A 25,893-nucleotide genomic window follows, 5' to 3' on the forward strand; every position below is an offset into this window, starting at 1 on the left:
CTATTGTCAACCGGATAAACCTTGCCTTTGTGTGCATGTGTTTTCTGATCATCACCACTTTGTCTTCTGGGAACTTGTTTTGCAATGGCAAATGTAATTTGGCATATGAGAGTCAAACTCCACCTGTGCCTTGTACTCAGTTTCTTGGCTAAGATATTTCTCTGAGCTTTATCAATTTGCCTTCTTTGAAATGGGTGCTGGAGTAGAAATCTCAAATCTGTGGGTTCAGAAGAATGGTTTTGTATTCTGGAGTTCAGACCATACCTCTACTCTACACTTAGATATATTTTACCTTCAGGTGTTTTGTGACTCACCACACACTGCATGACAACCATGTTGTGAATGGGTAACCCCTCTATAGAAACTAGTTTGTGAGAACAACTCAGCACTCTCTCAACCTCCCATATCAGGAGACACAACTTTTCCCCAAACCAATCCATGGTTGAGAAGGGTACTCCTTCCCTAGTACCTACATTCCAGGACTCACAACAGATAGTATCCTAGAGGATTTGGGCTCTAGAATCAAGGAAGATGTTTGGGGAGTGGGGTCTTCATCTATGGATGAGCCAAGAGGCTCACAAGGGATTACATAATGTGTTTAGTGGTTGTAATATGGATGTCTGAGGAGAAGATGAATACTTTGAAAAACCACTCATAGCAAGCATGAGGTGGAACCCCAAGTCATGCCCTTCTATGACTAGCTGGCAACCATCCTCTTATACAGGAAGGGATGCCACAACAGCTTACATAGTGGGAAGCAAGATCACATATTCATGCCATCACCCTAAGCAAATATCTTATTTGCTGCCAAGACAAACTCTCAGGACATCAGGCAAGGCTGCAACTGTACCAAGGTCATCCGCTTCCATCATACCTGCTCCAAGGGCAGCACCAACAACCAATTAGGTAAGCAAACATCTATGAAAGTTTCACATCATGTGCAGGAGAAGGTATCTCCAGGTATGAGTGAGGGGACATAGCCAGCACTCCATGAGAGCCTCTACAATGCACTAGCAGCCCTATGCCTTTGAGAGACGTGTGCATGTCACTGTCACAGAGAGGCCAACTGATGTTTTGCAGTGTATTACTGATGCAATGCATGCTCACACACTAAGCCCTCATGACCCTACTCCTCCTTCCCAGTAATAGGGTATCTGCAGTCGCATCCCATACCAGCACCGTCAGCTGCAACCTCCACACTCAATAATGCCATTGACAGGGTAGCAGCCTGAAGCACTACATTTTATACACTCCATAATAGATCAAACACCACTGCACCATTTCCCTCCACCTATGGCAGAGCAGGTTTCACTGCAAAACTATTCCCCACCCCATTGCCACTGCACCAGCAGAGCAGGAGCATCATTTGCCTTGAGACCTGAGGCAGGTTGCTGAAGAGGCACCGGGGATCATGGTGGAAACTCATGATACTCATAGTTATTGAGTGATTGGAATGCTCTGAAGTGTTCTTGTTTGTATAGTTAAACTGTTTTCAAGTAAATATTTTGCTTTAGATAGTAACAATAAGAAATCTTATGTAATTTCTTGGAGTAGTTACATGACAGAGCACAGTTCTTGCTCTAGGAAAGCGGAACTGATATTTGTTCAGTCTCACTAGTCCTTAAATTTAAAGGAGCACTGAAAACAGTTCTGTACTTGTTTCTCTTTTGCACTATTGATTACAAATAAAGTATTTAATCAAAAACTGGATAGTGCAGCTGCAAAGTCTGCCATCAGGGTCCCTTAAAAAGGAATAACAAAAGCCTGGTGCCCCATCCCAAAGTAATTCCTGGGTTGGCTACAGATACCTTTATTTTGGGAAGGGTTATACTCCCTCTGCTTAAGTCCTACAATGCCATTAGAAAGTTACCAGTGTGGCACCTTCTCGGGCCAACAGGACCAGAGACTCAGTTTTGTGTGATGGCTACTAACAGAGAATCACCAAACCCACATGAGGAGGAAGATGCATTTGATGGCATGCAGAATGCAAAGGCTCAAAAGGAAATGTGCAGCTGTGGAGAAACAGGGTGTGTGGGAAAGGTTAGGAAGAGAGTCACACTGGTGGTGCTACAAGAACGGTACAGACTTAAAGTGGTTTTAAATTGTAAGTGCGTGGCAACAGTTTCATGGGGCCGATAAACTTTATGCCCTTTGTGGGGCTTGCCAATGCATGGGAGGCAATCTTACTCCAAAATAGAGTTTGTGCTGTGGTACAAGTGAGGATGAAAATGCAGGTTTGGTGATGTTTTTGAAAATAAACTCATTTTTTTTTCTGGGTCTTCCTCTTGCTTGTTACCTACTGCTTAAACTCCACAACCAATCTACTCCACAAAGCAACAAGAATACTATGGAGATGGTGCTACCTGCTAGACTGCCCTTTAAGCACTTGCTAGATGCAGCAAGGGGATGGAAAAATAGTTATCAAGCTAGAAACTAGGTCTACAGATTAGAAAAGAGTTTTAAGGGTGAGAAGGTCCAGTGATCAAAGAAGGAGTCAGATGGACTGTGAGGGAGTAGGTGAGGAAGGATTGGGTGTTGGAGCACTATTTTCCCCAAAAGAATGCACAGTTAGAAGGAACCCTCCCAAGGGCAGCATAATGTAACCTAATCTTGTTTCTGCAGGAGACTAATGACAAGAAAACAGTTGATGCAGTGAATCTATTTCAGTCCTACAGTGTTGTGAAGGTATTTGGGAAACCAGGAGGGAGCAGGCAGAAATGGTGGTACAAAAACAAACCAGGAATGGGCAAAAGAAACTGCCATTTCATTGGTTGTCTATAAGGCAAGTCATGGCTACATCAACAAACAATAGTTAATTTAAATCCGGGCGTAGCGTTATGTACGAATACAGCCAATCTGAATGAATATTCCAAGTGGCAGGGCAACACTCTCTTTTGGAATGATGAAATATATGAAGATTCTCATGTGATATAATCTATAGCAATGATGGGCAACACACAGCCCATGCCAGCCTCTAATGTGGCCCCTACTGCCCCCCAGCAAAATTCACAGTGGTTGCAGCTAGCTTGTACGGAGCGAAAGAATTTATAAAGATCAATGAGGTCTTTTGTTTTTTTTAAAATGGATTTTTAAAATTAAAATTGGAATTTGAAATATTCTTAAAACAATTTGTAAAAAAAGAGTCTAGGTAAAAGATATCATGAATACTAATTATACATTTTCTAATTATATTTTATGAATATGTTAATAGCAGTTTATGGAGATAGGAAATAACCTGATCAGTCCTATTCTGCACTGCAAGTGGTGTACAGAAGTGCACGCTCTCTCTCGCACACGCTCTCTCTCTCAAGGGCTTGCCTCTCTCTAAGTGCAAAGATAGAGAAGGTCAAAGGGAGATGGAGCAGAACTGAACAAGGAGGAGGGATCTGGATATAAATGCAAGGGATAGGGGAGGGGAATAGAAAGTGAAACCAAAAGTGAGCAGAAGTATTCATGCAGTCCTCACTCCTAAGGAAACTTATGCATGTATCCTCCACTGTAGAAAGGAAGTACCTAGCATGGCAACAGCAGGTCATAAAAGAGATCGTATTTGGGAATATTTTGATTCTGTACTTGCTGAAATGGCTGAAATTGCCTCCATATTTTTATTTTAAAAAACTTTACATTATCTAAAAACTGAAATAGTTAACCATTCAATGAGCAGGGGGTTTTTTTGGTTAATGTTGTTTGCTGAAGAAGAAAACTAACCAGAAGAATAAACAGTCTTATTAGTAAAATTTAAAAGCCTGTTTGGTGGTAGTGATTCTGGCACATCATGACAAAAATATAATGATTAACTGAAAAGTTGGAGATGGTTCATCTCCTGAACGACTTCACAAGTTCATTCTGCTTTAGTACTAAAATGACCAAATTATCATTCCATTTTTGATGAAAATTAATCTGAAAACAATTCAGAATAATTGCTTAGTGTGTACCTACCGTATTTCTTCGATTGTAAGACGCCATCGATTGTAAGACGCACACTAATTTCAGTACCAACAACAGAAAAAAGCTTTGATTCTAAGAATAATAATCACACCTGCGATTCTAAGACGCATCCCGTTTTAAGAGATGCTTATATGGGGGGGAAAGTGCGTCTTAGAATTGAAGAAATACGGTACCTTCTAATGAAACTTACATCTCTGAATATGTATTAAGTTTATAGTAAACAATATTGTACTTCTACTAAAATGATTAAACAGAATCTTCCTCACTAATGATTTAAACTGTGATTTAAATCATTACAATTGTGTCCTTTAGAGAAGTGATTTAAATCATGATTTAAATCAAATCAACCCTGCAGAGAGATAAAAGGTCGAGTTTAGCTTGAGAACAATTCAGCGTTGTGGTGATGGCAGGAATGCAACCCACAGGGGTTAAAGGTGGCCCCAGGCCCCACAAAATTTCCCACTCTTAATTCCTATGTAGACATACACAACACTCAAATACAAAATGCATTCCTGCACCTAGAGGGTGCTGTCATCTTCACGAGATGAGCATATAGGGCTATTATTGTCCAGTGAATTACTGCTTGCCTTCTTCTGGTGAGCTCTGATCTAGTTTGGAATCAAGTATCTTGTCAGTTATCCTTTTGTCCTAGTCAATTCCCTGAGGTCAACCTTTCAACTCTCCCCTCAAAGGACTGTATTTCTTAAGGTGCTTCTAGACAGCACCAATTGAAAGGCATTGTGCAGCTATTCCATCTTTTCCTGCTTAATGCTTTTTTGTGATAAGGAAAAAAGGACGGAAGAAAACCAAGGCTTACAAGCGGAAGGCAAAGCTGTCTGAACCACTATCCCACCCATCCCGTTCCCACCTGTAATATTCTGTGAAAGCCTCCCCCAAAAGCACCAAAACGGTCTGTTACACATTAGGAAACTAGCAGTTTATTGTCCCACCTTGCTGACAAATAATGAAGTCAGAAGGAGATGGGGGATAACTGAAAAAATACTGTTGTAGGTACCATAGCTGCAGAGAAAAAACCCTGAACATTTGTGTGAGAACTGAGCTCCAACCAAAAACCTACAGAAGGAAATGGCCTTCTGAGTAAGCAAGCTCTATACGTTTCACAAATATGCCAAATAGCACAATTACAAGACATTCTTGGCTAAAGCAGCAAAATAAATGTAGGTAGTGCATGTATGTCAATTATTTCCAAAATTTCCATTGCTTCCCAGTTTTCCAGGAATGCAGGTCTTTAACTGCTGCTGAAACTCAAATCCAGCAAAACCTCAATGAAATTTAGAAAGGCTGATAAAGCAAATTTGGGGCATTTTTAAAAGTTATATAATTCTTTTAATCTGAGTGTGTGATGTTCTGAAATTTTTACCCAAAGACATACAGAAATTCAACATTTTGAGGATGGTCAGTTACTTTACTATTTGAACATATTATTAATATATTGACTATGAATGTTTATGTGTAGCTTTGGAGTATCTCCCATCTAGCATGCACTTCAATTTCCCAAACACAGGCAGGTTCATAGTAACTAGATGGTTCAGTTCAATTCTTCTTGACAAACACACCTCACAGCACAATATACAGTTTAAATAAGGAACCATTCTTAGTTTCCATTGTGTTTCCATGTTTCACCCTAAATCTAGTGTGAAGGTGAAATGAACACAAGCCAATAGAAAGCCTAGCCATTCAGCTTATTACAGAACACATGCTGTAAAATAAAGAATTTTTCCCTACTTTAGTGGCTCTACTGACTCTCAAACAGAAGCAGAGACAACACAATAATATTGTACACAGTCTACAAGAGCACTGAAATACATATGTTTTCTCCTGTTAAAATGGTAACTGATCTGAATTATGTTTTCTTAATGATTGTGTGCATATATGAACATGCTGAATAGACAACACAAGTGGAATACTGGTTCTCACTTCTACTTCAAGTGTATATTCATGGCTAATAGGAAAAAGGATGGCAAACCATGCAAAAATGAGAACAGGATGCATGCAGTGATTAAATGTCATACCATACCTCTCCATACACATACACACCCAGGATGCTGTCCCATAGGACAGATCTCAATAGCTGCATCCAGCATACGAGCTTTGGGGCAGAGACCATAAACGAACACTGCAGAAAGCAGTGATTTCCACACAAAATTTGCTGGATATTTCTGCAGTGATTAATATAACACATGTAAGGCTTAGTTACATAACATTTTGTATTTTGGCTGATATTTTTTTAAAAAACTCCAATGTAAATCAAACTTTTTGTGTGTGAATTAAATTGAATTTGCCTACCAAAATATAGACACATATCCCACAGGTAGTTTAAATGCTTTCTTTTTATTCCATTTTAAAAGATGCAGCTATCACAACATTTTTGCAGTCTCAAGAACTTAGCTATAGCTAGGGCAATTACAAATACAAAAATGTGTTTCCTCCTGTATCAATATACATGAATAAGTAATGTTTCATGGGTTTCAAACTTAAGGTAATATTCATTTGAAACTGTAGAAATTTTGTTAATGACTTGTGACTAATGTAATGTAAGCAACATAACATGTGAATACCCACTGCAGGACACACAAATATAAGCAAGTCTCTTTGTGCATATGATACTTTACTATGTATACACATATTGCAGTTCAATATCAAGTTCATCTGGGAATGTGCAATGCCCATGGGAATTCACACATGGCTTTGGCAACACCCTAATGATTTTCTTTTCAAACCCACATTTATTGTCATTTGTAATGAGGACAAAGGTTTGGGTGGTTCATTTTGCCAGAAAGCATATTTTCTTTATCTGAATATCATGTCGTAGCACCTGACCGACAGCATTATTTCCAGTTTCCCTGTCTTGAGCTCATCAAAAATGAAGTAGTCAAGTGACACCAGAAATTTAGTGGCTGTTTCTGCTCTTTTTTCTTGTAGGATAATTACATTCTCCATAGCGGCTTCATCTCCTGTATTTCGATAACAGCATACACTAAATTATCCCATATTGACATCATGCTGATTGTATGCCTTTCATTGAATTTGTTTCTAAAAATAAACTTGACAAGATCTTTTTCTTTTCTTTTCCCCTGTTCTCAGTTATGTGCAAACAAATTGTGAACTTGGAAAGTGTATTTATATGTTGTGGTGTAAAGACTTGCTTCAACCTTTTCCAGGGTCTTTCAGAGTGTTTCCAAAGGCAAGATTTTCCTGCCCAGTTAGGTAGAGACAGAAAGGAAGAGAAGCTTCAAGGGCTTTTATTCTTGATACAGTTGAGCTGAAGCTGGTAGAACCATCTAAGTGCTTCAAGAAAGTAGGTTGGCTCTAGAAGAGAAATATCCCGGATTCTACACCCTTCTAAACCACACTGATAATCAACCTGAAAAACTATCCAATTAATAAATAAGTTAACATATAATTATATCAATATCTTTCATCTGAATGGAATATTAAATTAACATAGAAGGAATTACGACAGTCACATTGTTACATTAGTCACATATTAACATATTACATTAGTCACAAATGCTCTCACATGTACAAAACACTTCAAACATCTCATCACATTTCCTTAAACTCTAGGAAGACAATAAAGTTAGAACATACAAGTTTTTCCTTTCATTGGCTGATGGATGGGGAGGGCTTTTTGTGACTAAAGCAACAACTAAACATAAAATTTTATTGGCCGCAACCTGGCCTAGCCTCATCTAATTTTGTTCCTAATGTAAAATTTGTTCTAAGTTTACTAAATAACAAAAAAATATAAATACAACCAAAAAGCCACACCTCAAAAAACCCTTCTTATACCCAGAAGAGGACTGTAATAACTATCACCAGGTTACAAGGTACTCAAACAGGTGATTGCTCTGCAACTCCATATGCCCTTGAATGAAACTGATTATCTAGATCCACTTTAATCTGGCTTCCGGACTGATGTTGGCCCAGAAACTGTCTTGGTTGCCCTAAAGGATGACCTGTGCCAGGAGAGGAAAGGAGTACAACTTTGTTAATTTTCCTAGATCTCTCAGTGGCATTCAATACCATTGATCACAGTATCCTTCTGGATAGCTTGGGTGGCCCAGAAGTTTTGGGATTCTATTCCTACCTTGTGATGGGTGTCATCAATATAAAGATGACACGCCACCATGTCTGTTTTACATCAGATACAAGTAAGGCAGCAGTTGACATACTGAATAGTTGCCAGGAGGCTGTAATGGACTGGAAGAAGGCCAAAAACTGAAATTCAATCCCAACACAACATCATGGGTATTATGGGTGGCAATTCATCTATCTAGGGAGGTAATGCTCTTTTTCTGGAAGGGGCTATATACTACCACTAATGGATGAAGTTCACTGTCTGGGGATGCTCATTGATCAAGCTCTGTAACTGAAGGCTGAAGTGGCCTCAGTAGCAAAAAGCACCTTTTACCAGCAAAGGCTGTTATGGCAGCTGCCTGTAGCAACTCCGAGATAGAGAGAGCTGGGCTACTGCATTATGCAACTCTGGTAACCTCAATGTTACACTACTCTAATGTGTTGTACACGGAGCTCTCTTTGAAGACTGCCTGGAAATTGCACTTAGTAGCCTAGCGACTGTTTTCAGCTAACTGGGACTGGGCAGTAGAACACATCACACCAATACTCAAAGAGCTCCACTGGCCTCCAGTCATTTTCCAAGTACAATTCATAATATTAATGCTTACTTAAAAAGGCCTAAATGACTTGGGACCTGGATAGTGTGTTTTGCTCCTGGAAATGGTAGAGTGTAATAGGAATGTTTTAAATAAAACAAACTGAACCAGTTGTGCTAAAATATTCATGAAGAATATTTTAGCACAATTTTTTAATAGTAAAACAAATTTATCTATTTCTCTAGAGTAACCTCATTTAGCCAGGCTAGAGTGGGTACTTACTCAGCCATTCCTGGGTAAAAAGCAACCAACAATATAGCAACAACAACCACGTTTGGACAACATTAAAATTATGATGAGATTATGATCAGCCATCTTCAGAAGGATTGCAGGGCAGAGTTTTATTAGCCAACATGAATAATACAAGGGCTCTGTTAGTTCCATCAGTTATTCCTGGATGTTCTTTCACACAATTGGTTTAAATAAACTTTTCTGTTATCATGCAAAACACTTTATTTGCCTCATCAAATCCTTTTTCCAATTTTTGCCATCTTTAAGTTTGGACAAATATTTCAGATTCCTATCCTGCTAGCACCAAGTTTGTATACACCTGGATGGAATTTGTTCCCCCCATCCCCATCTTCATACATTCAATCCTTTTGAGATTCAGGAGTTTCACTAAGGTGCCTCAAATAATGTATTAACTAAACAAATTAAGGAGCAACTTAAAAACAGCACAACACACATGTGGGGACGCTTGCATTTTATGGATAAAAGCCTCATGAGAACTTACTTCATTTACTGTGAAATCTTGGTTTCATTGAGAATGGGTGTTAGGTAAATCAACCAGTACTAACTGTGGCTAAGGCAGTTTCCCCACCTCTCAAACATTCCCACTTGCATTACAATAAACAGGCTCTTGCCAAAGTCTTCCTATACACACCCCTCTGGATGAAGGATGGGGAATGTCTGGTTCCCCAGATATTGTTGGATTGCAACTCCCATCATCCCTCACCATTGGCTATGTTGCCTAGGCTGATGGGAGTTGAAGCCAAACAACATCTAGAAGGTCACACATTCCCCAACCCTGCTCTGGACACAGAGCTAACTTTGATAAGCTAAACCCATACCAAGTTGAATCCAAAAGTTGTAAAGCAGAAAAACATTAATTCAATTACCTTTCCATCCTCTCTACCCCCACCCCCCTCAGCTCTCTGTGGGCCCGCAAAACCCTCCCAAGTTAGAGGAGACCCTCCGGAAAAGCATGTAATGTGAGGCTGCAGTGGGAGAGGGGAATTGCTCAAAGTAAGTTTCATAGAAGGTGCCTCTCTTCTATTTGAGGGGGTTTCTCTCCTACCATTACAGTCCTCCAATGCAGAAAGGCTTTGCGGGGGTGGGGGTGGGGGAGAGGGGACAGAAATGTCTTTATGTAAGCAGCCTTCTTTCTATTCATGCATCCTTTGGAACCGGCCCTATATGTTTAGAAACTTCACAATGCTTAAGGCAAGTTACCATGGCTAGCACTTTCCACAGTTGAGCATCATATCTACATTTGTTTTGTGCAAGTAAGGTTAATACAAGCCATAGCTTGAGATCCAACTTCAAACCAAAGTTTCACAACCTGGTTTGTAACCAATTTGTAGCCATGGTTTAGGTATGCACAGGTCTTAACAAAGATCAAGCAAAACAAAACAAAATTAAACACACACACACACACACACACACACACACACACACTCTGATTAAGGCTACCAGCCTGACACACTTACCCAGGAGTAAGACCAATTGAACTCAATGGGCCTTACTTTTGAATTGGCACATTGGGTTGTTCTGCAAGTTTTCTATCTGCACAGAACCATAAACAGCTGAGAGATCCCTAAACTAAATGATTACGGAATTCTTTCTCTTTAAAAGCCCCACACAAAATGCAATGCTTTCCAAGGGGAAATGGGGGAAGTTATGCAAGACAAAACATATGAAACATATATTCATGATTTGAGTTACACTGAAAAATACTAAATAAAACTAGATTCAAAGAAGCCCTTCTAAATTAAAAAAATATCCCTTTAGAAGCCTGTATTCAGTAACCTAGCGGAAATAGAGACAATTCCATCTTCCCTTATGTAGGAAAGAATTAAAGTTTTACATACAGAAATGAGGAAGGTTATTGAAAGATACAGAACCCTCTCTTGATACAGAATAAGTTTTCTGATAATGCAGTACATACACACACTTTCAACTACACCTAGTAAATGAAGCAATATGCATGGGGCAAAAAAATGAACATATCCCATTTTTCCATAATTGCTGCAATCCAGTGTCTTTAAATAGTTCCAATAAGCTTTGCTGTAGGATTGCTCTGTCTCCAAAAGATTTTAAAAAATCACTCATTTACATATATACATTTAATCCATGTAAATAAATGCAAATCTCAAATTGCCCAATGACTAGCTCCTGAAAATGCACTAAAACGAAACAAATATCATTTTACAAAGGAGGTGAAACCCCCAGTTAAGCCAGTTTAAAATCTGACAGGTGGCAATTCCAAACTAGTAAAGAACTAGGACATGTTCAGACATGTTCAAACGTAACATTTAAGGCACTGCAAAACACTAAACCATAAATTGGTCCAAGACAGCTCACTAATGCCAATACATAAATTTAAGGTGCTAGATACATTTTCAAATTCAGCAGACTTTCACATTGTGAAACATCTGGTTGAGAAGAGAATGGAATGCATAATATTTAGTGAATGGCATACCTTCTCAGACTGGCAGTAAAATGTCTTTTAACCATACCACCCAAACATCTAATCTCAAAATGAAAGAAAATTCTAACGCCCAGGTTCAGTTTTTCTTAAAACCCCACATAGTTTTCAATGGGTCTCTTCACATGTAACAGCAGCAAATCATGACAAATTGCCAGGTGGCAAGGCATGCTGCTTTACATAATCAACTTCTGATTGACCTGATTAGAGGTTTTGCATGATGTGCAAACCCAGACACTATGGGTTAAACAACCCAAAGTTAATTTAAGAACTAATTGAAGATTAACTTTGGGTAGTTTAACCACAAATATGCCATAGTGTCTGGGTTCGCACATTATGGAACAACATGATCTGGCCAGTCAGAGGTTGATTATACAAAGCGGCAATAGCTTGCGTACAGCACGCAGCAAATCGTGGGTAATTTATTAATTAACCCATATTTGCCATTGTTACATGCAAACTGAGTCAATATCAGTCAAGAACGACATTTTTGTCTGGTGGTAACAGAAATACAGCTCCTATGTACATATATTCTTGTCCACAAACTTTCTTACTACTTCAAGGTATAATTTCATGCATTTTGAGAACATGTGGAATTATGTAATCTCCCCACAAAAACAAAGCACACCACAGCACACCTTCTCTGAAGAAGCACCCACCATCTGGAAAACCCTCCCTCATGCAGTTCGGGATGCAGAAAATGTAACATCCTTTAAATCCCCCTGGAAACACATCTTTTCACACAAGTTTTCCCTGGGCTGTAACTTCTGCTGGGTTTATTCTGGTTTTACCTGCTATTTTTAAACTTTTAAAGCTTCATATTATTTTTGATTTGTTGTATTTTATGGTTTTACCATATATCTTCGTTTCTAAGACACACTTTCCCACCCAAATAAACATCTCTAAAAATGGAGTGCGTCTTAGAATCAATGGCGTCTTAGAATCAAAGCAATATGGTAGATACAAAAAGACTATCCTATTAAAAAAGTGTCTGAAACATCCATTCCAACTTTCTCTCTCTGGCTTCTTCGCTTTTAGAAAGCTGAGCAAGCAGGGTTTTTTGAGATCTCTTTGCAAGTGATTGGGATTTTTTTGAGAACGCTTTGCAGCCTGATTGGGTGGCCCTCGTCAGCCGCGCCCGGAAGACACGTGGCTCCAAAAGTCAGGAGGCTCACCCCCCCCCCAAGCACCAGGTGCCCCCCCAACCACCGCCCTGGGAAGACGCCCAGCTGGGTTGTACCCACCCGGCTCTGGTGGCCGGGAAGCGCGCATCCCAAGTGGATCCTGGAAGTAGTCCCCGCCCCCTGGTTTGCTGGAGGGCAGCGGATGCTGGGCCAAAGTGACCCGAAAAACCTGTGGCCAGAGGCCAAAGAAGTGCTGCTCCGCCAAAGCTGCTCTCACATGGCAGCTCCAGTTGTCTCTCTCCTCCTCATACAGGTAGGCCTCCAAAAGAGGAAGCTCCTGCAGCAGCCGCGAGCCATGCGAGCGAAGAGGAGCTGGGAGGGTAAGTGCCTGGTTTTTTGCTTACCCCTAAGCCCTTCCCAGCCCAGTGGCACCAAAACCCAGCTCTTCCTAAGAAATTTCTAAGAAATTTCTAAGAAATTTCTAAGATATTCTAAGAAATTTATTTTTTCTTAGAATCATAACTTTTTTTTTTCTGTTGGTGGTACTGAAATTAGTGTGCGCCTTAGAATCAATGGCGTCTTACAATCGAAGAAATACGGTAATTGTGAACTGCCCAGAGACCCATGGCTATTGGGAGGTTTTTTAAACAGGCAATAAATAAATAGTAAAATTATCTGAGCAAAATCCTATTATATTATGGAGACTGTGAACAGTATAGGATTGCAATGGAGGCCCTTTGTAGGTACATAATGACTGGGGTCACACAACATGACAACCCATACTCAAGTATGAGTATGAGTTATCACTGAAACATTTGTTATTGAAATGTGGGTTGTTGTGCTGTATAAACCCAGATGTGTTAACAAGCCATGGTTTGTTAACCACAACCATTCACAGTTCACAACCCAACAAATAACCATGAGTTCTCTTCATGGGTTGTTCATGGTTTAACAAACCATGGTTTGTTAGCACAGCTGGGTTCACACAACACAGCTATAATTCAACACACACAAAAATGGTTCAACGACAACCCACACTCAACCTTGAGTATGGGTTGTTGTGTTGTGTGAACCTCACCAATTACTGTATTGTCCTAGTACAGCAAATGGCTAAGCTGGGTCAGCATAAGAGTAGGTCTCTTTCACTGCTACATTCAGTGGCATGCATATAACAAGTCCTCGTCATAGTTCCTTGCCACAGTAATTTTCCACCATTGAGAAGTGTAGCAGCAATGGTGTCAGGAGCAGCTATAGTATGAGTCCTTCCCATGGAACAAATCCACACTGCAGCATTTTTCCATCTAAGCAGAGTCTCAGTCCTTTGGAGGAGAGGTATTGGTGTGGCAAAGAGCTTTGGCATGAACTTCTCATATTAGTGAGGATGGTGTGGCAGGAAGCTGCAGCAACTCCCATGCCACTAAACAAGATGGCCTGGTTCAAATGCAACGACAAAGCTCCAGAAGCAGATCAAGGTGACTGAGAAGGAAGATCTGACAGTTGAGGAATGGAAAAGATGGCATTCATTCATTTATTCTCTCTCTCTCACACACACACAAATCCTATGAGCATTCATTTATAATGTACTGCACATTCCAGCTGCAAATCACTAGGTCTAATGCACCTTTCTCCATGAACAACGAAATGTTTTGTGTGATAGTATCACAACATACACTAACATAGCTCCATACATGGCTCCATAAAGAACCTAAATACCTCATCTGCATCTTTGGTCTTAAATAGTTCTGAATGTAAGACCCCTCTCCAATTCAAGTACATTATCTTACATAAGTTTACATTGAGAAATGTCCCCCTCAACACTGGGTACTTCACTTCAAGTGTCACTAGATCCGGAATTCAATATCTCCCCAACTGATCACTCCACGTGGTCTACTCTGCAATAGTTGGCATGATATGTCATTTGGGCAGGGATGCTGCCTGCATTATTGTAAGCAGCCAAAAGGACAAAGGGGAAAAAGATAGGAACGTGGCCAGGGAAGTGGAAGATGGGAACATTGTGGCAAGGTGGATATTGTAAAGGCAGAACTATATGAACACAATACTAAATCATGAGCTGTGGCAAGACTCTGCCTTATAAACTCCACACTTCTTTTCCTCCCTTTTTGCATGCCAAACAAGGAAGATTAGAATGTAAGCCTATGTGGCAGGGTCTTGTTATTTATTGTTTTACTCTGTACAGCACCATGTACATTGATGGTGCTATATAAATAAATAAATAATAATAATAATAATAATAATAATAATAATAATAATATGAAAATTCCATTCTCAAATATAAACTAATTACATTTCTTCCTTACATCCAAACTCAGGGAACACCTTGTTACTTTAAACTCTGGATAGCACAAACGAGGCAGGATCAAACCATAGATTATCTTAGTTTGTTCCCTAACCAGAGTTTAAACTACCCAGAGTTCCCCAAGTTTGGAAATAACAGGGAGCACATTACTTGAAAATCAAAACTGGAAGCTTTTGATCTATTCTGGCACATGTCCTGTGGGTCTTGAATAAGAAAAGTTGTCAGTTTAACCCACTAGAATGGATGCAGCTCTCCAATATCTCAAGTAGGGGCTCTTTTCCAAGACTGCTACCTGAGATCCTTGAACTGGAAGTTTTGGCCATCCTGTGGTCTACAGCTGAACCTATCCCAAACTGGGAATTCAACCAGCAGTCGAAGGACCTGTGCATAATCTTGAGCGGATAGAGGCCAAGGAAAGTAACAGTAGGAGGACCTCCTGAATACTACTAGGATTCCTGCTGCTGCTGGTGATTCATTATAGTGTTTTTCTCTGAAACACTAGGACTGAATTTTTCAAAATATATAGTATGCAAAATGGTTATTTCCTTCGTGGAGCTGTTCAAACACATCATTATGAATGTGTGGCAGGGGAATTAAGTGTGAATAGGAATTGAAGGGTAAAATGGCAGCCGGAAGATCCACCTATGCTACCCTGAATTCCTACATAAAAAAATAAATGTCCGGGGAGACCAATTCTACCTCCCCAAATGCCCTTCACTTATTTGGAATAGTAATGCAAGCAGAATTATTAATAAGGCCTCATTTATATATATTACATTATCCTATCTAGAGATAGCACATCTTAATAACCCACATGTTTATTTTCTTAATGGTTTTTAATGTTTTATGTGTGTATGTTCTGTGTTTTAAATTTTTAAATTTTGTATACTTGTTTTTATCTCAATTTTAGAATTTCTGTAAACCTCCCAGAGAGCTCTGGCTATGGGGGCGGTATATAAGTGTAATAAATAAATAAATAAATATAAAATTGCAGTAAATTTTGTAGCTGTGGGGAGAAAACAAATTTTGGGGAAACTGAAAAATAACCAATCCTTTTTTCTTTTCTTTTTTTTTTTAGCATACTTTACAGTCATAAAGTTACTTTGTTGCTTTAGGGCTGTTTTCCCAACCTGGCATCCTCCAGGTGTTTTGGACTTCAGCTCACATCAGCACCAAGCAGTATGATCAATGGTCAGGAATGCTGGGTATTGTAATCCAAAATATCTGGAGGGCATCAGGTTGGGGAAGGCTGCTCTAGGAATACAGAGTTTTTGTGAACCGCCCAGAGAGCTCCGGCTATTGGGCAGTATAGAAATGTAATAAATAAATAAATAAATAAATATAAATTATGTATAACTCGGGTTATGCATAATTTATTTTGGTTCCTATTTTATGACTAACCAGAGGGAACTTCAGCAAGTAGTCCCTAAAAAAACTGAATCATCCTAGAAGTTAGAAGCAGCAAAAAGAACTGGAGGCAGAAGAAGACTGATATAAAGCATCTGTACCTATTTGTAAAGATACTTAGGGAACTTCCTAACCCTGTTCCTAGTTTTGGGGTGGAATTTAGGGAAATCTAGTCTGAAGGAAAAGGTATTAAAATGTTATTTAACTGGGAAAGAGTCCGCTTAGGAATTGTAAGCAATCACATTTAATTTAATAGCCTTTAAGCAATCTCAACTTTTTCTTTCAAGAGTGAATTTTTCTCCACTTTTGCAAATAATTTCCGTTAAAAACATCTTATTTTTGTTCATTTTGAAAAGTTGACTCAAGTAGTGGTGTTAACCCCATGCCTATGCCATAAGAACCCAGCTACTGAGTTTCTTTTAGGTAGTCAGAGTTTATTCTAGTTGCAGCAATTAAAAGGTTTTATAGCTGAGGCAGCATTCTCTGGTGCTGAGGTCTAATTAACTTTATTAAAAACTGTGGAACTGTGTTCTATAGACCCAAGCCTCGTTATTTTTTAAAAAAGAAACAGATGGGATAATCCACATGTGTTCCGTCGATCTGGTGGCAGGATAACTTTCACATGTGGATTTTAGATTAGAACTACATTAACTGACTGCTACAGCATCAAGCCAGAACAAGCCCACAATCAGAGGACTCAATAGAACAAAACCCAAATTGTCAAGAATGCACATTTTCTTCTATATTATAATATCAGGGACCTCCACTCACATATTAGGAAACTGAGCATGACTTGGAGCATCCCTAAATGTCTACTGGTAAAAAATACATTAGATCAATAATTTTAATAAGGTATGAAAGAAGTAACTATGCTGGGAATCTTACAAAGAGGGTTTAAAAAAAATTCCCCTGGTGACTTTATTTCTTGAGTGCCATTTTTCTTGGTAGAAAGATGGGGTACAAATCAAATAAATAAGTTTCCAGAAATTTTATGTATCTTAGTCTTTTTATTAGTCTTCTTATTACATTACTCTTAGAAATCATTGGGGTTGGGAATAAAGGCTGGGTAACAATATATATGTACCTTCTCTTCAATATTTTATGCATCATTCTTAAAGAAAATGTTTCATAATCCAAAGCTGTTCAATTGGGGTGGGGGGGAAGAAATCCCTAAAAAGGCCCTTGAAAAAAATACACACATACAAATTTTGCCCTTTCCCACCCCCCCAGGGCCTTCACATGAACACTCTGCTAGAAATCTTCAGCCACTTCAACCAAATAGTAGCAACCACAAGTTACAAGTGCACATACTGCAGGATCCATGGTCCACAATTTACACACACTGAAATGAAGCAACAGTTTTCCATACAACATTGTTTCTCAAAGGCATCATATTGAATAACAGAAAAAATGTACATTTGCCGCCACACGTAGGTAAATAGGGATCCAGGAACAATGTCAAATTGCTTATAAATGTTTATGAATTATATGAGTTTTCAGCCACGTGTAATTCTAAAGAGAACCTTTGAGCATGTTCAGATGACACACTAAGCCACGGTGGTTAGCATTTTGAGCAAAACATTATGGCTTAGCATGTTGTGTGAACCATGACTTAGCATGTCATGTGAACCATTCCAAACCACGGTGGCTATATAACCATGATTTAAACACGCTCCCTAACCATTTGCTGCAAAACGGTTAGCAGCCTAACTATGTCGTAGCATGTTGTCTAAACAGGCCCAATGTCGTATAGCTATAAATATTTAGATTCAACTTAACATGGCAATAGTTATCAGAAAAGGCAGACGAGATAGTAAACCCCTCCTTAGAATGCACAACTTCAGACTGAAAGTGGGGACTCACATGACAATGTTGCTCTGTGCCAAAATAAATCCCTCCATGTAGTGAACTAGATATCAGGGTAAAAGTTTTTCACCTAAGTTTCTCCCTGACATTCTTGCTTTGAATGTGCAAGTTCTTTTTTCATGGGGAGCATGCAATTATGTGAGTCACGTGGCACATTCCAGACACAATTTTATCTCATTCATTGGGAGAATTAGGTTCAAGTCTGAGCCTAACCATATTTACCTTGTACTGCTGTTAAGGATAAAACGGAAGTTTAATTTAAACCAACCTAAGATCCTTAGGGAAAGGGTGGAATACAAATTTGACCAAAAAAAACCCAAACACAGATTACACACCATTGCATACCACAAGAATAGTTTTCTATCAACCCAATTCTAATTGCATTTATCAAGAAGTACACCTCACTAATTTTGACTGAGTTTTCAAGTACACTTGAACCATAGCTGAAATGTACTTTTCACCCTCCCTGATTTTGCAGATTTGTGATTTTTTTGTAAAACAAAATTGATGGTTACAGAGATCTAGAAACACTATGCATGAAATACATTCAATAAGGCTAGAGAGGCATAAGGAATAGGACAAGATTTAAGACAGACCAGCTACTAAAAACATACCCTGACACACCACCACCAAATTTTCACATATAATGGAAGCCTGGCTTTTTTAAGGCTTTGTTTACAAACCTGTAGACTAGAAACTCTTTAACAGAAAGTAATTAAAGTTGAGATTTTTATGATTCCAAACTTTTGACAGTGTGACCTGTCCAGATGTAATTCGTTCAACTCATAATCCAAAAGTGCACACTAGTTCTTTTACATCAAATGTTAAGAGTCACATTGGCGGATACCAAGAAAAGAGCATGCCAATATCCTGCCCCCCCAACACACACACACACACACACACACACACACAGAGAGAGACTTTTACAACTCCATTAATTCACATTCCCAGCCCATAAACCAGTAAAAAGTTTATATGTAATAGTCTTCCAGTTAAAATGGAAAAAAAATAACATTAACAGCAAATACATATGCAGAGACCATAAAATGCATTCGCCAAAGACCCTTCTGGCCTTGAACAGACATCTTTGCATTTTAAAATGTACGAAGAACTCTTTCCGGGGCCTGAATGCAAAGACAACAGAAACAAAACTACAACATGACAGAACCTGTCACGAAGCAGGATAAGCAGCAAGACGGGGGATATGAACCCACGAATCCTATTCTAAGGAACCCTCACCAACGCCTTTACAGAATAAGGAAAGGGGACTGTGCTCCTTGTGTTTTGGCGGCACTTTTATGACTTGCTCAGCAAAGTGAAGAAGCGTCACACTGAGGTTGTTTACATTGAACGGAGTTGATCCACCTTCGAGAGAAACGCAGAGCTACTCCCGTCACGCCAGGGCGTGCGTGATCAAGCCCTTAACCGGACACCTTTAACGGGGTAACTTCCCCAGTAGGCTGGAGGGGCTCGGGGAAGCAAATTGGGCCTGGCAAAGTGAGCCCCCCCCAGGCCTACGACCAGCCCTTTCGGAAAGGCACAGCCAAGTCAGGACAACACCGACACCCCCACCCCCGCCGCCTCCGGCCGCACTCCGCCTTCCCCTCCTGCTCCCCCACCCCGCTCCCAAGCCCCGTAGAGCAGTACCAGTTCGTCATGTCCAGGAAGAAGGCGCAGCCGGCCGGGCTGAGCTGGAAGCCGAGAAGCCGCTGGAACTCGCCAATGAGCACGTCCTTGTCGGTGGTTCCCAGGCAGCTGAACTTCTGCATCAGCTCGGCGTCCAGGTCCACGTCCATCCCCTCCATGGCGACGGGACCCCCTCTGCCCGCGCCAGCCCGGCCCCTTTCACTAGGCCCTGGGCTGCCCGTGAGCCGCCACTACCGCCTCCTCAGAGCTACATGGGGGAGGGGAGCAGAGGGAGCGAACGAGTAGCACGCACGGCACGCCGACGTCGCTAGCGCCACCACGTACCGTGACCTCACAGACGTGGTGGCGTCATAGCAGAGAAAACCAAAACACAAACTTCCCAAGGCAGCGCTGAGTAAACGGAGGAGGAGGAGGAGGAGGCCTCTTCTGAATGCAAATGAGCTGTACTTAGGTAGAGCGAGAGTAGCTTTTATTTCAGCAACTAAGCTTATACAGCCTGATCCTGTGCATGTTTACTCGGAAGTAAGTCCCACTGAGTCCAGCTTGCTTCCTAGGGAGTAGGCATGGAATTATGCCTTTGATGTATTAGAAGTGACATTTGTAGTTCTATTTGTCTCGCTTTTTATAACATGGAGGAAACTTAACTCTTCAGTGATTCATACTGTTTTGTATACTCTTAAAAATATCAGTAAGCCCAATGTTGTTCATTTATTTATTTATTTATTTATTTAAAGCGAGATTCCTAAGTCCTTGGTGTTCAGCTTAGGTATAGAAAGCTAAAATAAAATATAAAATTCCTGGAAGAGAAAGCTATTATTGACTACTGCATGTAAGTTTTCCATCAACAGCTGGTTGGCCACTGTGTCAACACAATGCTGGACTAGATGGACCCTTGGGCTGATCCAGCATAGCTCCTCTTATGTTCTTAAAATATGTAATATGGTATGGTTATGCAGTAGTGAAGTGTAATACTATGCACATTTACTCAAAAGTAACTCCCACTGAGTTCAGTGGAGTTTCTCTATCCCAAGTAAGTGTATGTAATGTTGCAGTCTTGGTGGTTAAAACTAGATAAGCTGGAATGTTTTGATCAGAATCTCTGTAAATTCATTTACTGCGATAGTTTGGTTACCCAAAGCAACTTACTGTGCAACCCTTCTGCTCAGAAGTAAGCCCCATTGAGACTGATAGGATTACTCCCAAGGAAGGGAGCTTTTATATTGTATTTTATATTATGGTTTTATACTGTTGTTTTATACTTTGAATGTTTTTAATTTTTGTGAACCGCCCAGAGAGCTCCAGCTATTGGGTGGTATAGAAATGTAATAAAAAAATAAATATGTATAGGATTGTAGTCTTAGACAGCTGAACTCAATGGGATTTACCTTTGAGTAAACATGTATAGAATTATACATTGCACATGATGGTTGTTGGTATTTATAAAAAGCAGTATATGTAAATATACAGAAGTATGTAACTACAAAATATTTTCTAGAGGGATAGCTGTGTTAGTCTGTTGCAGCAAAAACAACGAAGAGTCTTGTGGGACATTAAAGACTTTCAAATTTATTATAGCGTAAAGCTTTTGTGGACTACATCTGAGGAAGTGGACTGTAATCCACAACAGCTTTATGCCATAATAAATGTGTTAATTCTTAAGGTGTCCCAAGACTTTATTTTTTATAAAAAATATTAAATACATACAGCATGCCTGCTGCACAATTCATTGTGCTGGATAAGTAATAGGTTGACAGATAATAAACAAAACCTATGCCATAGAATTACAGCAAATTATTTCACCTGACTCATAGTGATAAATTGTTATATGGCTAACAATAAAAACTAGTTACACTATTAGTAATTCATTCCAATTAAAACATTTTAATATTACAAGTCGATGCATTATTTTTAATTATGTGTGTTCATTATATTGCTATTTGACTAGAATTATACCAAACATACCTATGCATCTCATGAATTAGGTTCCCCTATCACATATACATGTCTTATTAATTATGAGAAGGATGGGTGCATTTTAACATATACCCTTCAGTGGCTGGGTCAAACATTTTTCAGTGTGGGGTGGGTTATCTACACAAACGCTGTAACAAATATGCCAACAAATGTGCCAATAGTTAACAAATGAGCCAACAGTGCGATATGGCTGCAAGAAAGGCAAATGCTATTTTGGGCTGCATTAATAGAAGTATAGCTTCCAAATCACGTGAGGTACTGGTTCCTCTCTATTCGGCCCTGGTTAGGCCTCATCTAGAGTATTGCGTCCAGTTCTGGGCTCCACAATTCAAGAAGGACGCAGACAAGCTGGAGCGTGTTCAGAGGAGGGCAACCAGGATGATCAGGGGTCTGGAAACAAAGCCCTATGAAGAGAGACTGAAGGAACTGGGCATGTTTAGCCTGGAGAAGAGAAGATTGAGGGGAGAGATGATAGCACTCTTCAAATACTTAAAAGGTTGTCACACAGAGGAGGGCCAGGATCTCTTCTCGATCCTCCCAGAGTGCAGGACACGGAATAATGGACTCAAGTTAAAGGAAGCCAGATTCCAGCTGGACATCAGGAAAAACTTCCTGATTGTTAGAGCAGTGCGACAATGGAATCAGTTACCTAGGGAGGTTGTGGGCTCTCCCACACTAGAAGCATTCAAGAGGCAGCTGGACAAGCATCTGTCGGGAATGCTTTAGGGTGGATTCCTGCATTGAGCAGGGGGTTGGACTCGATGGCCTTGTAGGCCCCTTCCAACTCTGCTATTCTATGATTCTATGAAATCTTGAGTAACAAATGCTAACAAATAAATGTTTTCAGGATTAAAAAATATTGGGGCTTTCGAGGGAAAGAACAAAATGTCACTTTTTTTGTCCTGTCACACCTGTGCAGAGCTATATGGTAGGGCTGTTGAATATATCTAAAATTCTCCAGATTGTGCTCCGTATGTTTAGAATGATGGTGCCAGTCATACACTGTTGCCCTGCATAAAAAGTGACAAATTGAAAACCAAGGCAGTAGTACTAGTCTGCCTCTTTGGAGACCACCCCCACCACCACCCCGCTGTATGGGAAGAAAACCTGAAACTGGGTTAGTAATAATAAATCTAGCCTTAAACTGTTTGCTACCTGAAGATGTGGAGTGTGGGGAGGGGCAAGACGATGCCACCATACATCAAGTGCTCCAGGAGGTTGGGCACAATGTGTATTCTTGCATCCACTTTTGGAGGTACTTTTCCAACTGCCACTGCTGGAAGATTGAGGACTAAGGGTACATATTTTGTCCAAAATTGTGTTTAAATCCACTATGTGACATGGAGCTTTCAACCTACCCCACCATAATTAGACTGGTGTCTGGATAAACTAGATAGGAAACTGGAATATTGCAGTGTTTAATACAAAGATGTTGGGTTTTAAACATTTGATATGCAATGTTGACACCAGAATGTTTCAACTTTCAATATTTGTATAGTAAATGTTACAACACAAATAGGGGGGGGGGGAACGGGCATTGTTAAAAGGAAAAACAGACCAATGCGGTATACTAAAATGGAGAAAGAAGGGATCTCACTGGCAGTGAGTAATGGATTGAACATTCTAAGAATCAGAAAGTTTTTCTGTCTGGCTAATGGTTTGTTTGTTTTCTGATGATCTGTCAGGAAAGTTGACTATCCTAGAACAAAAGGTCAGTTTCAGTTGCTCAAGTGTATATACAACAATTTAAAAAAATGCAGGGACATATCACATAAGATAAAAACCTACAATAGTGCAACAGTGGAAATAAACAAATATATCTAATCGTCAGGTTAAATATTACATGAAATATGCTTTTATGTATGTCATAAATCAGTGGTCCCCAAGGGGGGCAGTGAGATTGCATAGGGGGGCGCTAAGAGGCAAAGGGGCAGCAGGGGGGCGCTTGAGGTGGTCTTTTCCAAGAAGCACCTCTCCAGAAGTTCTTAAAACCCAGGGGCATTTTTATGAGAGAAGGTAGTTTGGTCCCAAGCCATATAGGGGAAGAATCCACACATGTATTAATACCGTTTAAGAAGAGTCCTTTTAAAGGTGAATTAAAATGTTTCAAAAGCACCAAAAACACTAATGAAGAGACATACCATGCTTGGTGTGCCCTGCCATGCCGGCTGCAAAACAGAGGCATTCGCTCTCTTTTCCCTCCCTCCCTTGGCAAGCCTGCGGCAGGTGCTTCGAATTTTGAATAAATATTCAATTAATTGTTACTGTTTTGAATTTTATTGTTATTATCTTCCTTAGTGGGTCGTTGAAAACCGCTATTCTGAATAGTGATTTTTATAGTGTAGGGTAGGGGGCACTGGGCATGAGTTTGTGGAAACAAGGGGGTGGTTACCTGAAAAAGTTTGGGAACCACTGTTATAGATTGATCATATAATGAGCAGTGAGGTCAAGAAGTAATTGGAGTTCCTTGGGTAATGCATAATGCTAGAATACATATTTGTTTTAATAATGTACAGTTATGCTCTTAATATTGTGTTCCAAATTCCATCATCATACTCTTGTTTGTATTCTATCACATTTTCTTAGTCACACTAATGTAAATTGGTGTAATTTAAAGTCTAATAATGTGGTTCTCTAAACATTATTGGCATGAACCAGAATATCACAAATAGGGCTCCAAGTGACAGCGATAGAAAGGCTACACTAAATGCATGTGGGTTTTTGTGTTTCCACAGATAACAACTGGAAACCTGCTGGTCACATTTCTCTATTATGTATTACTATTGAATGGAACGCAGCTTCACATGGGTTGGAATAGGCTTTTAGTTGAAATAGCGAAGCCTTCAAATAAAGTTATGCAGATGTCAGAGTTGGACACATTGTGCCCAGCCCATCTATGTGAAGCTACTCCATTCCTGTGAAGGGGACTGCCTCACAGCAGGGGGGGAAGGGGCAGCTGTATAAGACTGTCCCTCAAAGCACCTCCACCTGGCTTCAAACAGAATTGATTGCCAAGCTATGTGCTGGTTAGGGAAATCTGGCACCTTGTGCCCGGAGGTGGTACTGCAGACTTCAAACACATGGACACATTTAAATTAATGCATTTTAAAAACAAAATAACCCCAAGGTGCACATCCCTAGGATCCCCTTAGTTTGCATGCCAAATTTCTGGTGTCTAGGTTTCACAGTACCAGAACTATGATGCCAACAGACAGACATCCTATTTTCTTATTATAGATGGGTAATTCTACCCATTCTATTTTTTAATAATAGCATGTGTCTTGTCTCTCTCCCATTCCCCAAACACACACATACACTTGCCATCTGATGTGCCTGTTACAATTGCAAAAGACTTACATTTAAAGATTTTTAGTATTAGCAGGCACACATTCAGCAATATCAAATGGTGGTAGTGTCCCTGGACTGTACCACTTCAGTCTATAGATGAAATTTTCTGGACTGTACATGCAGTGGGAATTTTTGCAAGCAAGGGGATTTGGAAATGTGATTTTCCGCCTGTAGTCAGAAATATTACCTTTCAGAAAGTATGCTGTGTAATGTTGCTGAATATATAGAGTGGCCAGTGAAATAAATAGAGCTACTCACATTATGGTTTCAGTAATTTGAATTATGTGCAATTTCTATTGTTCTTACCCTCACTACTATAATTCCTGACATTCAGATTAAGATATGTAATACTTTAATGTTAATAACTTTCTGAGTTAAAAAGACATGTTGCAATACATGGACAGTTTTATCGTTACAATTTCCAGAGGGTAGCCTGTGTTGTAGCCAAAACAACAAAAAGATTTGTGGCACTTTAAAGACTAACAAACTCTTTCTGGCATAAATAACAGATAATTTGATTCCTTGTTGTTTCTGTAAGTTGTTTTGCAATGTGTGTCTACATTAGGGTGACCATACGAAAAGGAGGACAGGGCTCCTGTAACTTTAACAGTAATGTAGAAAAGGGAATTTCAGCAACTGTCAATTGAAGAGGGTGAAATTCTCTCTTCATCACAACAGTTAAAGCTACACTAGCTATAGTAGAGTGGCCAGATACAAAAGAGGGCAGGGCTTCTGCAGCTTTAAGTGTTGTGATGAAGAGGGAATTTCACCCTCTTCAATTCACACCTGCTGAAATTCCCTTTTCTATATTACTGTTAAAGATACAGGAGCCCTGTCCTCCTTTTCATATGGTCACCC

At 39.8% G+C, this 25,893-nt stretch overlaps 1 protein-coding gene across 1 annotated transcript in view; it reads right to left on the reverse strand.

The window, feature by feature from the left end:
• The window catches only part of ILRUN (inflammation and lipid regulator with UBA-like and NBR1-like domains), a 52,668-nt gene extending 32,700 nt beyond the window's left edge, over nt 1–19,968 (reverse strand). The window contains exon 1 of the mRNA XM_063141453.1: nt 19,714–19,968. Coding sequence (XP_062997523.1) covers nt 19,714–19,871 — 158 coding nt within the window. The 5' untranslated portion in view covers nt 19,872–19,968. The remainder of the gene's footprint in view (nt 1–19,713) is intronic.
• Between the last annotated feature and the right edge of the window lie 5,925 nt (nt 19,969–25,893).

The sequence above is a fragment of the Elgaria multicarinata genome, chromosome 1, assembly GCF_023053635.1.
Source record: "Elgaria multicarinata webbii isolate HBS135686 ecotype San Diego chromosome 1, rElgMul1.1.pri, whole genome shotgun sequence".
Lineage (NCBI taxonomy): Eukaryota > Metazoa > Chordata > Lepidosauria > Squamata > Anguidae > Elgaria > Elgaria multicarinata.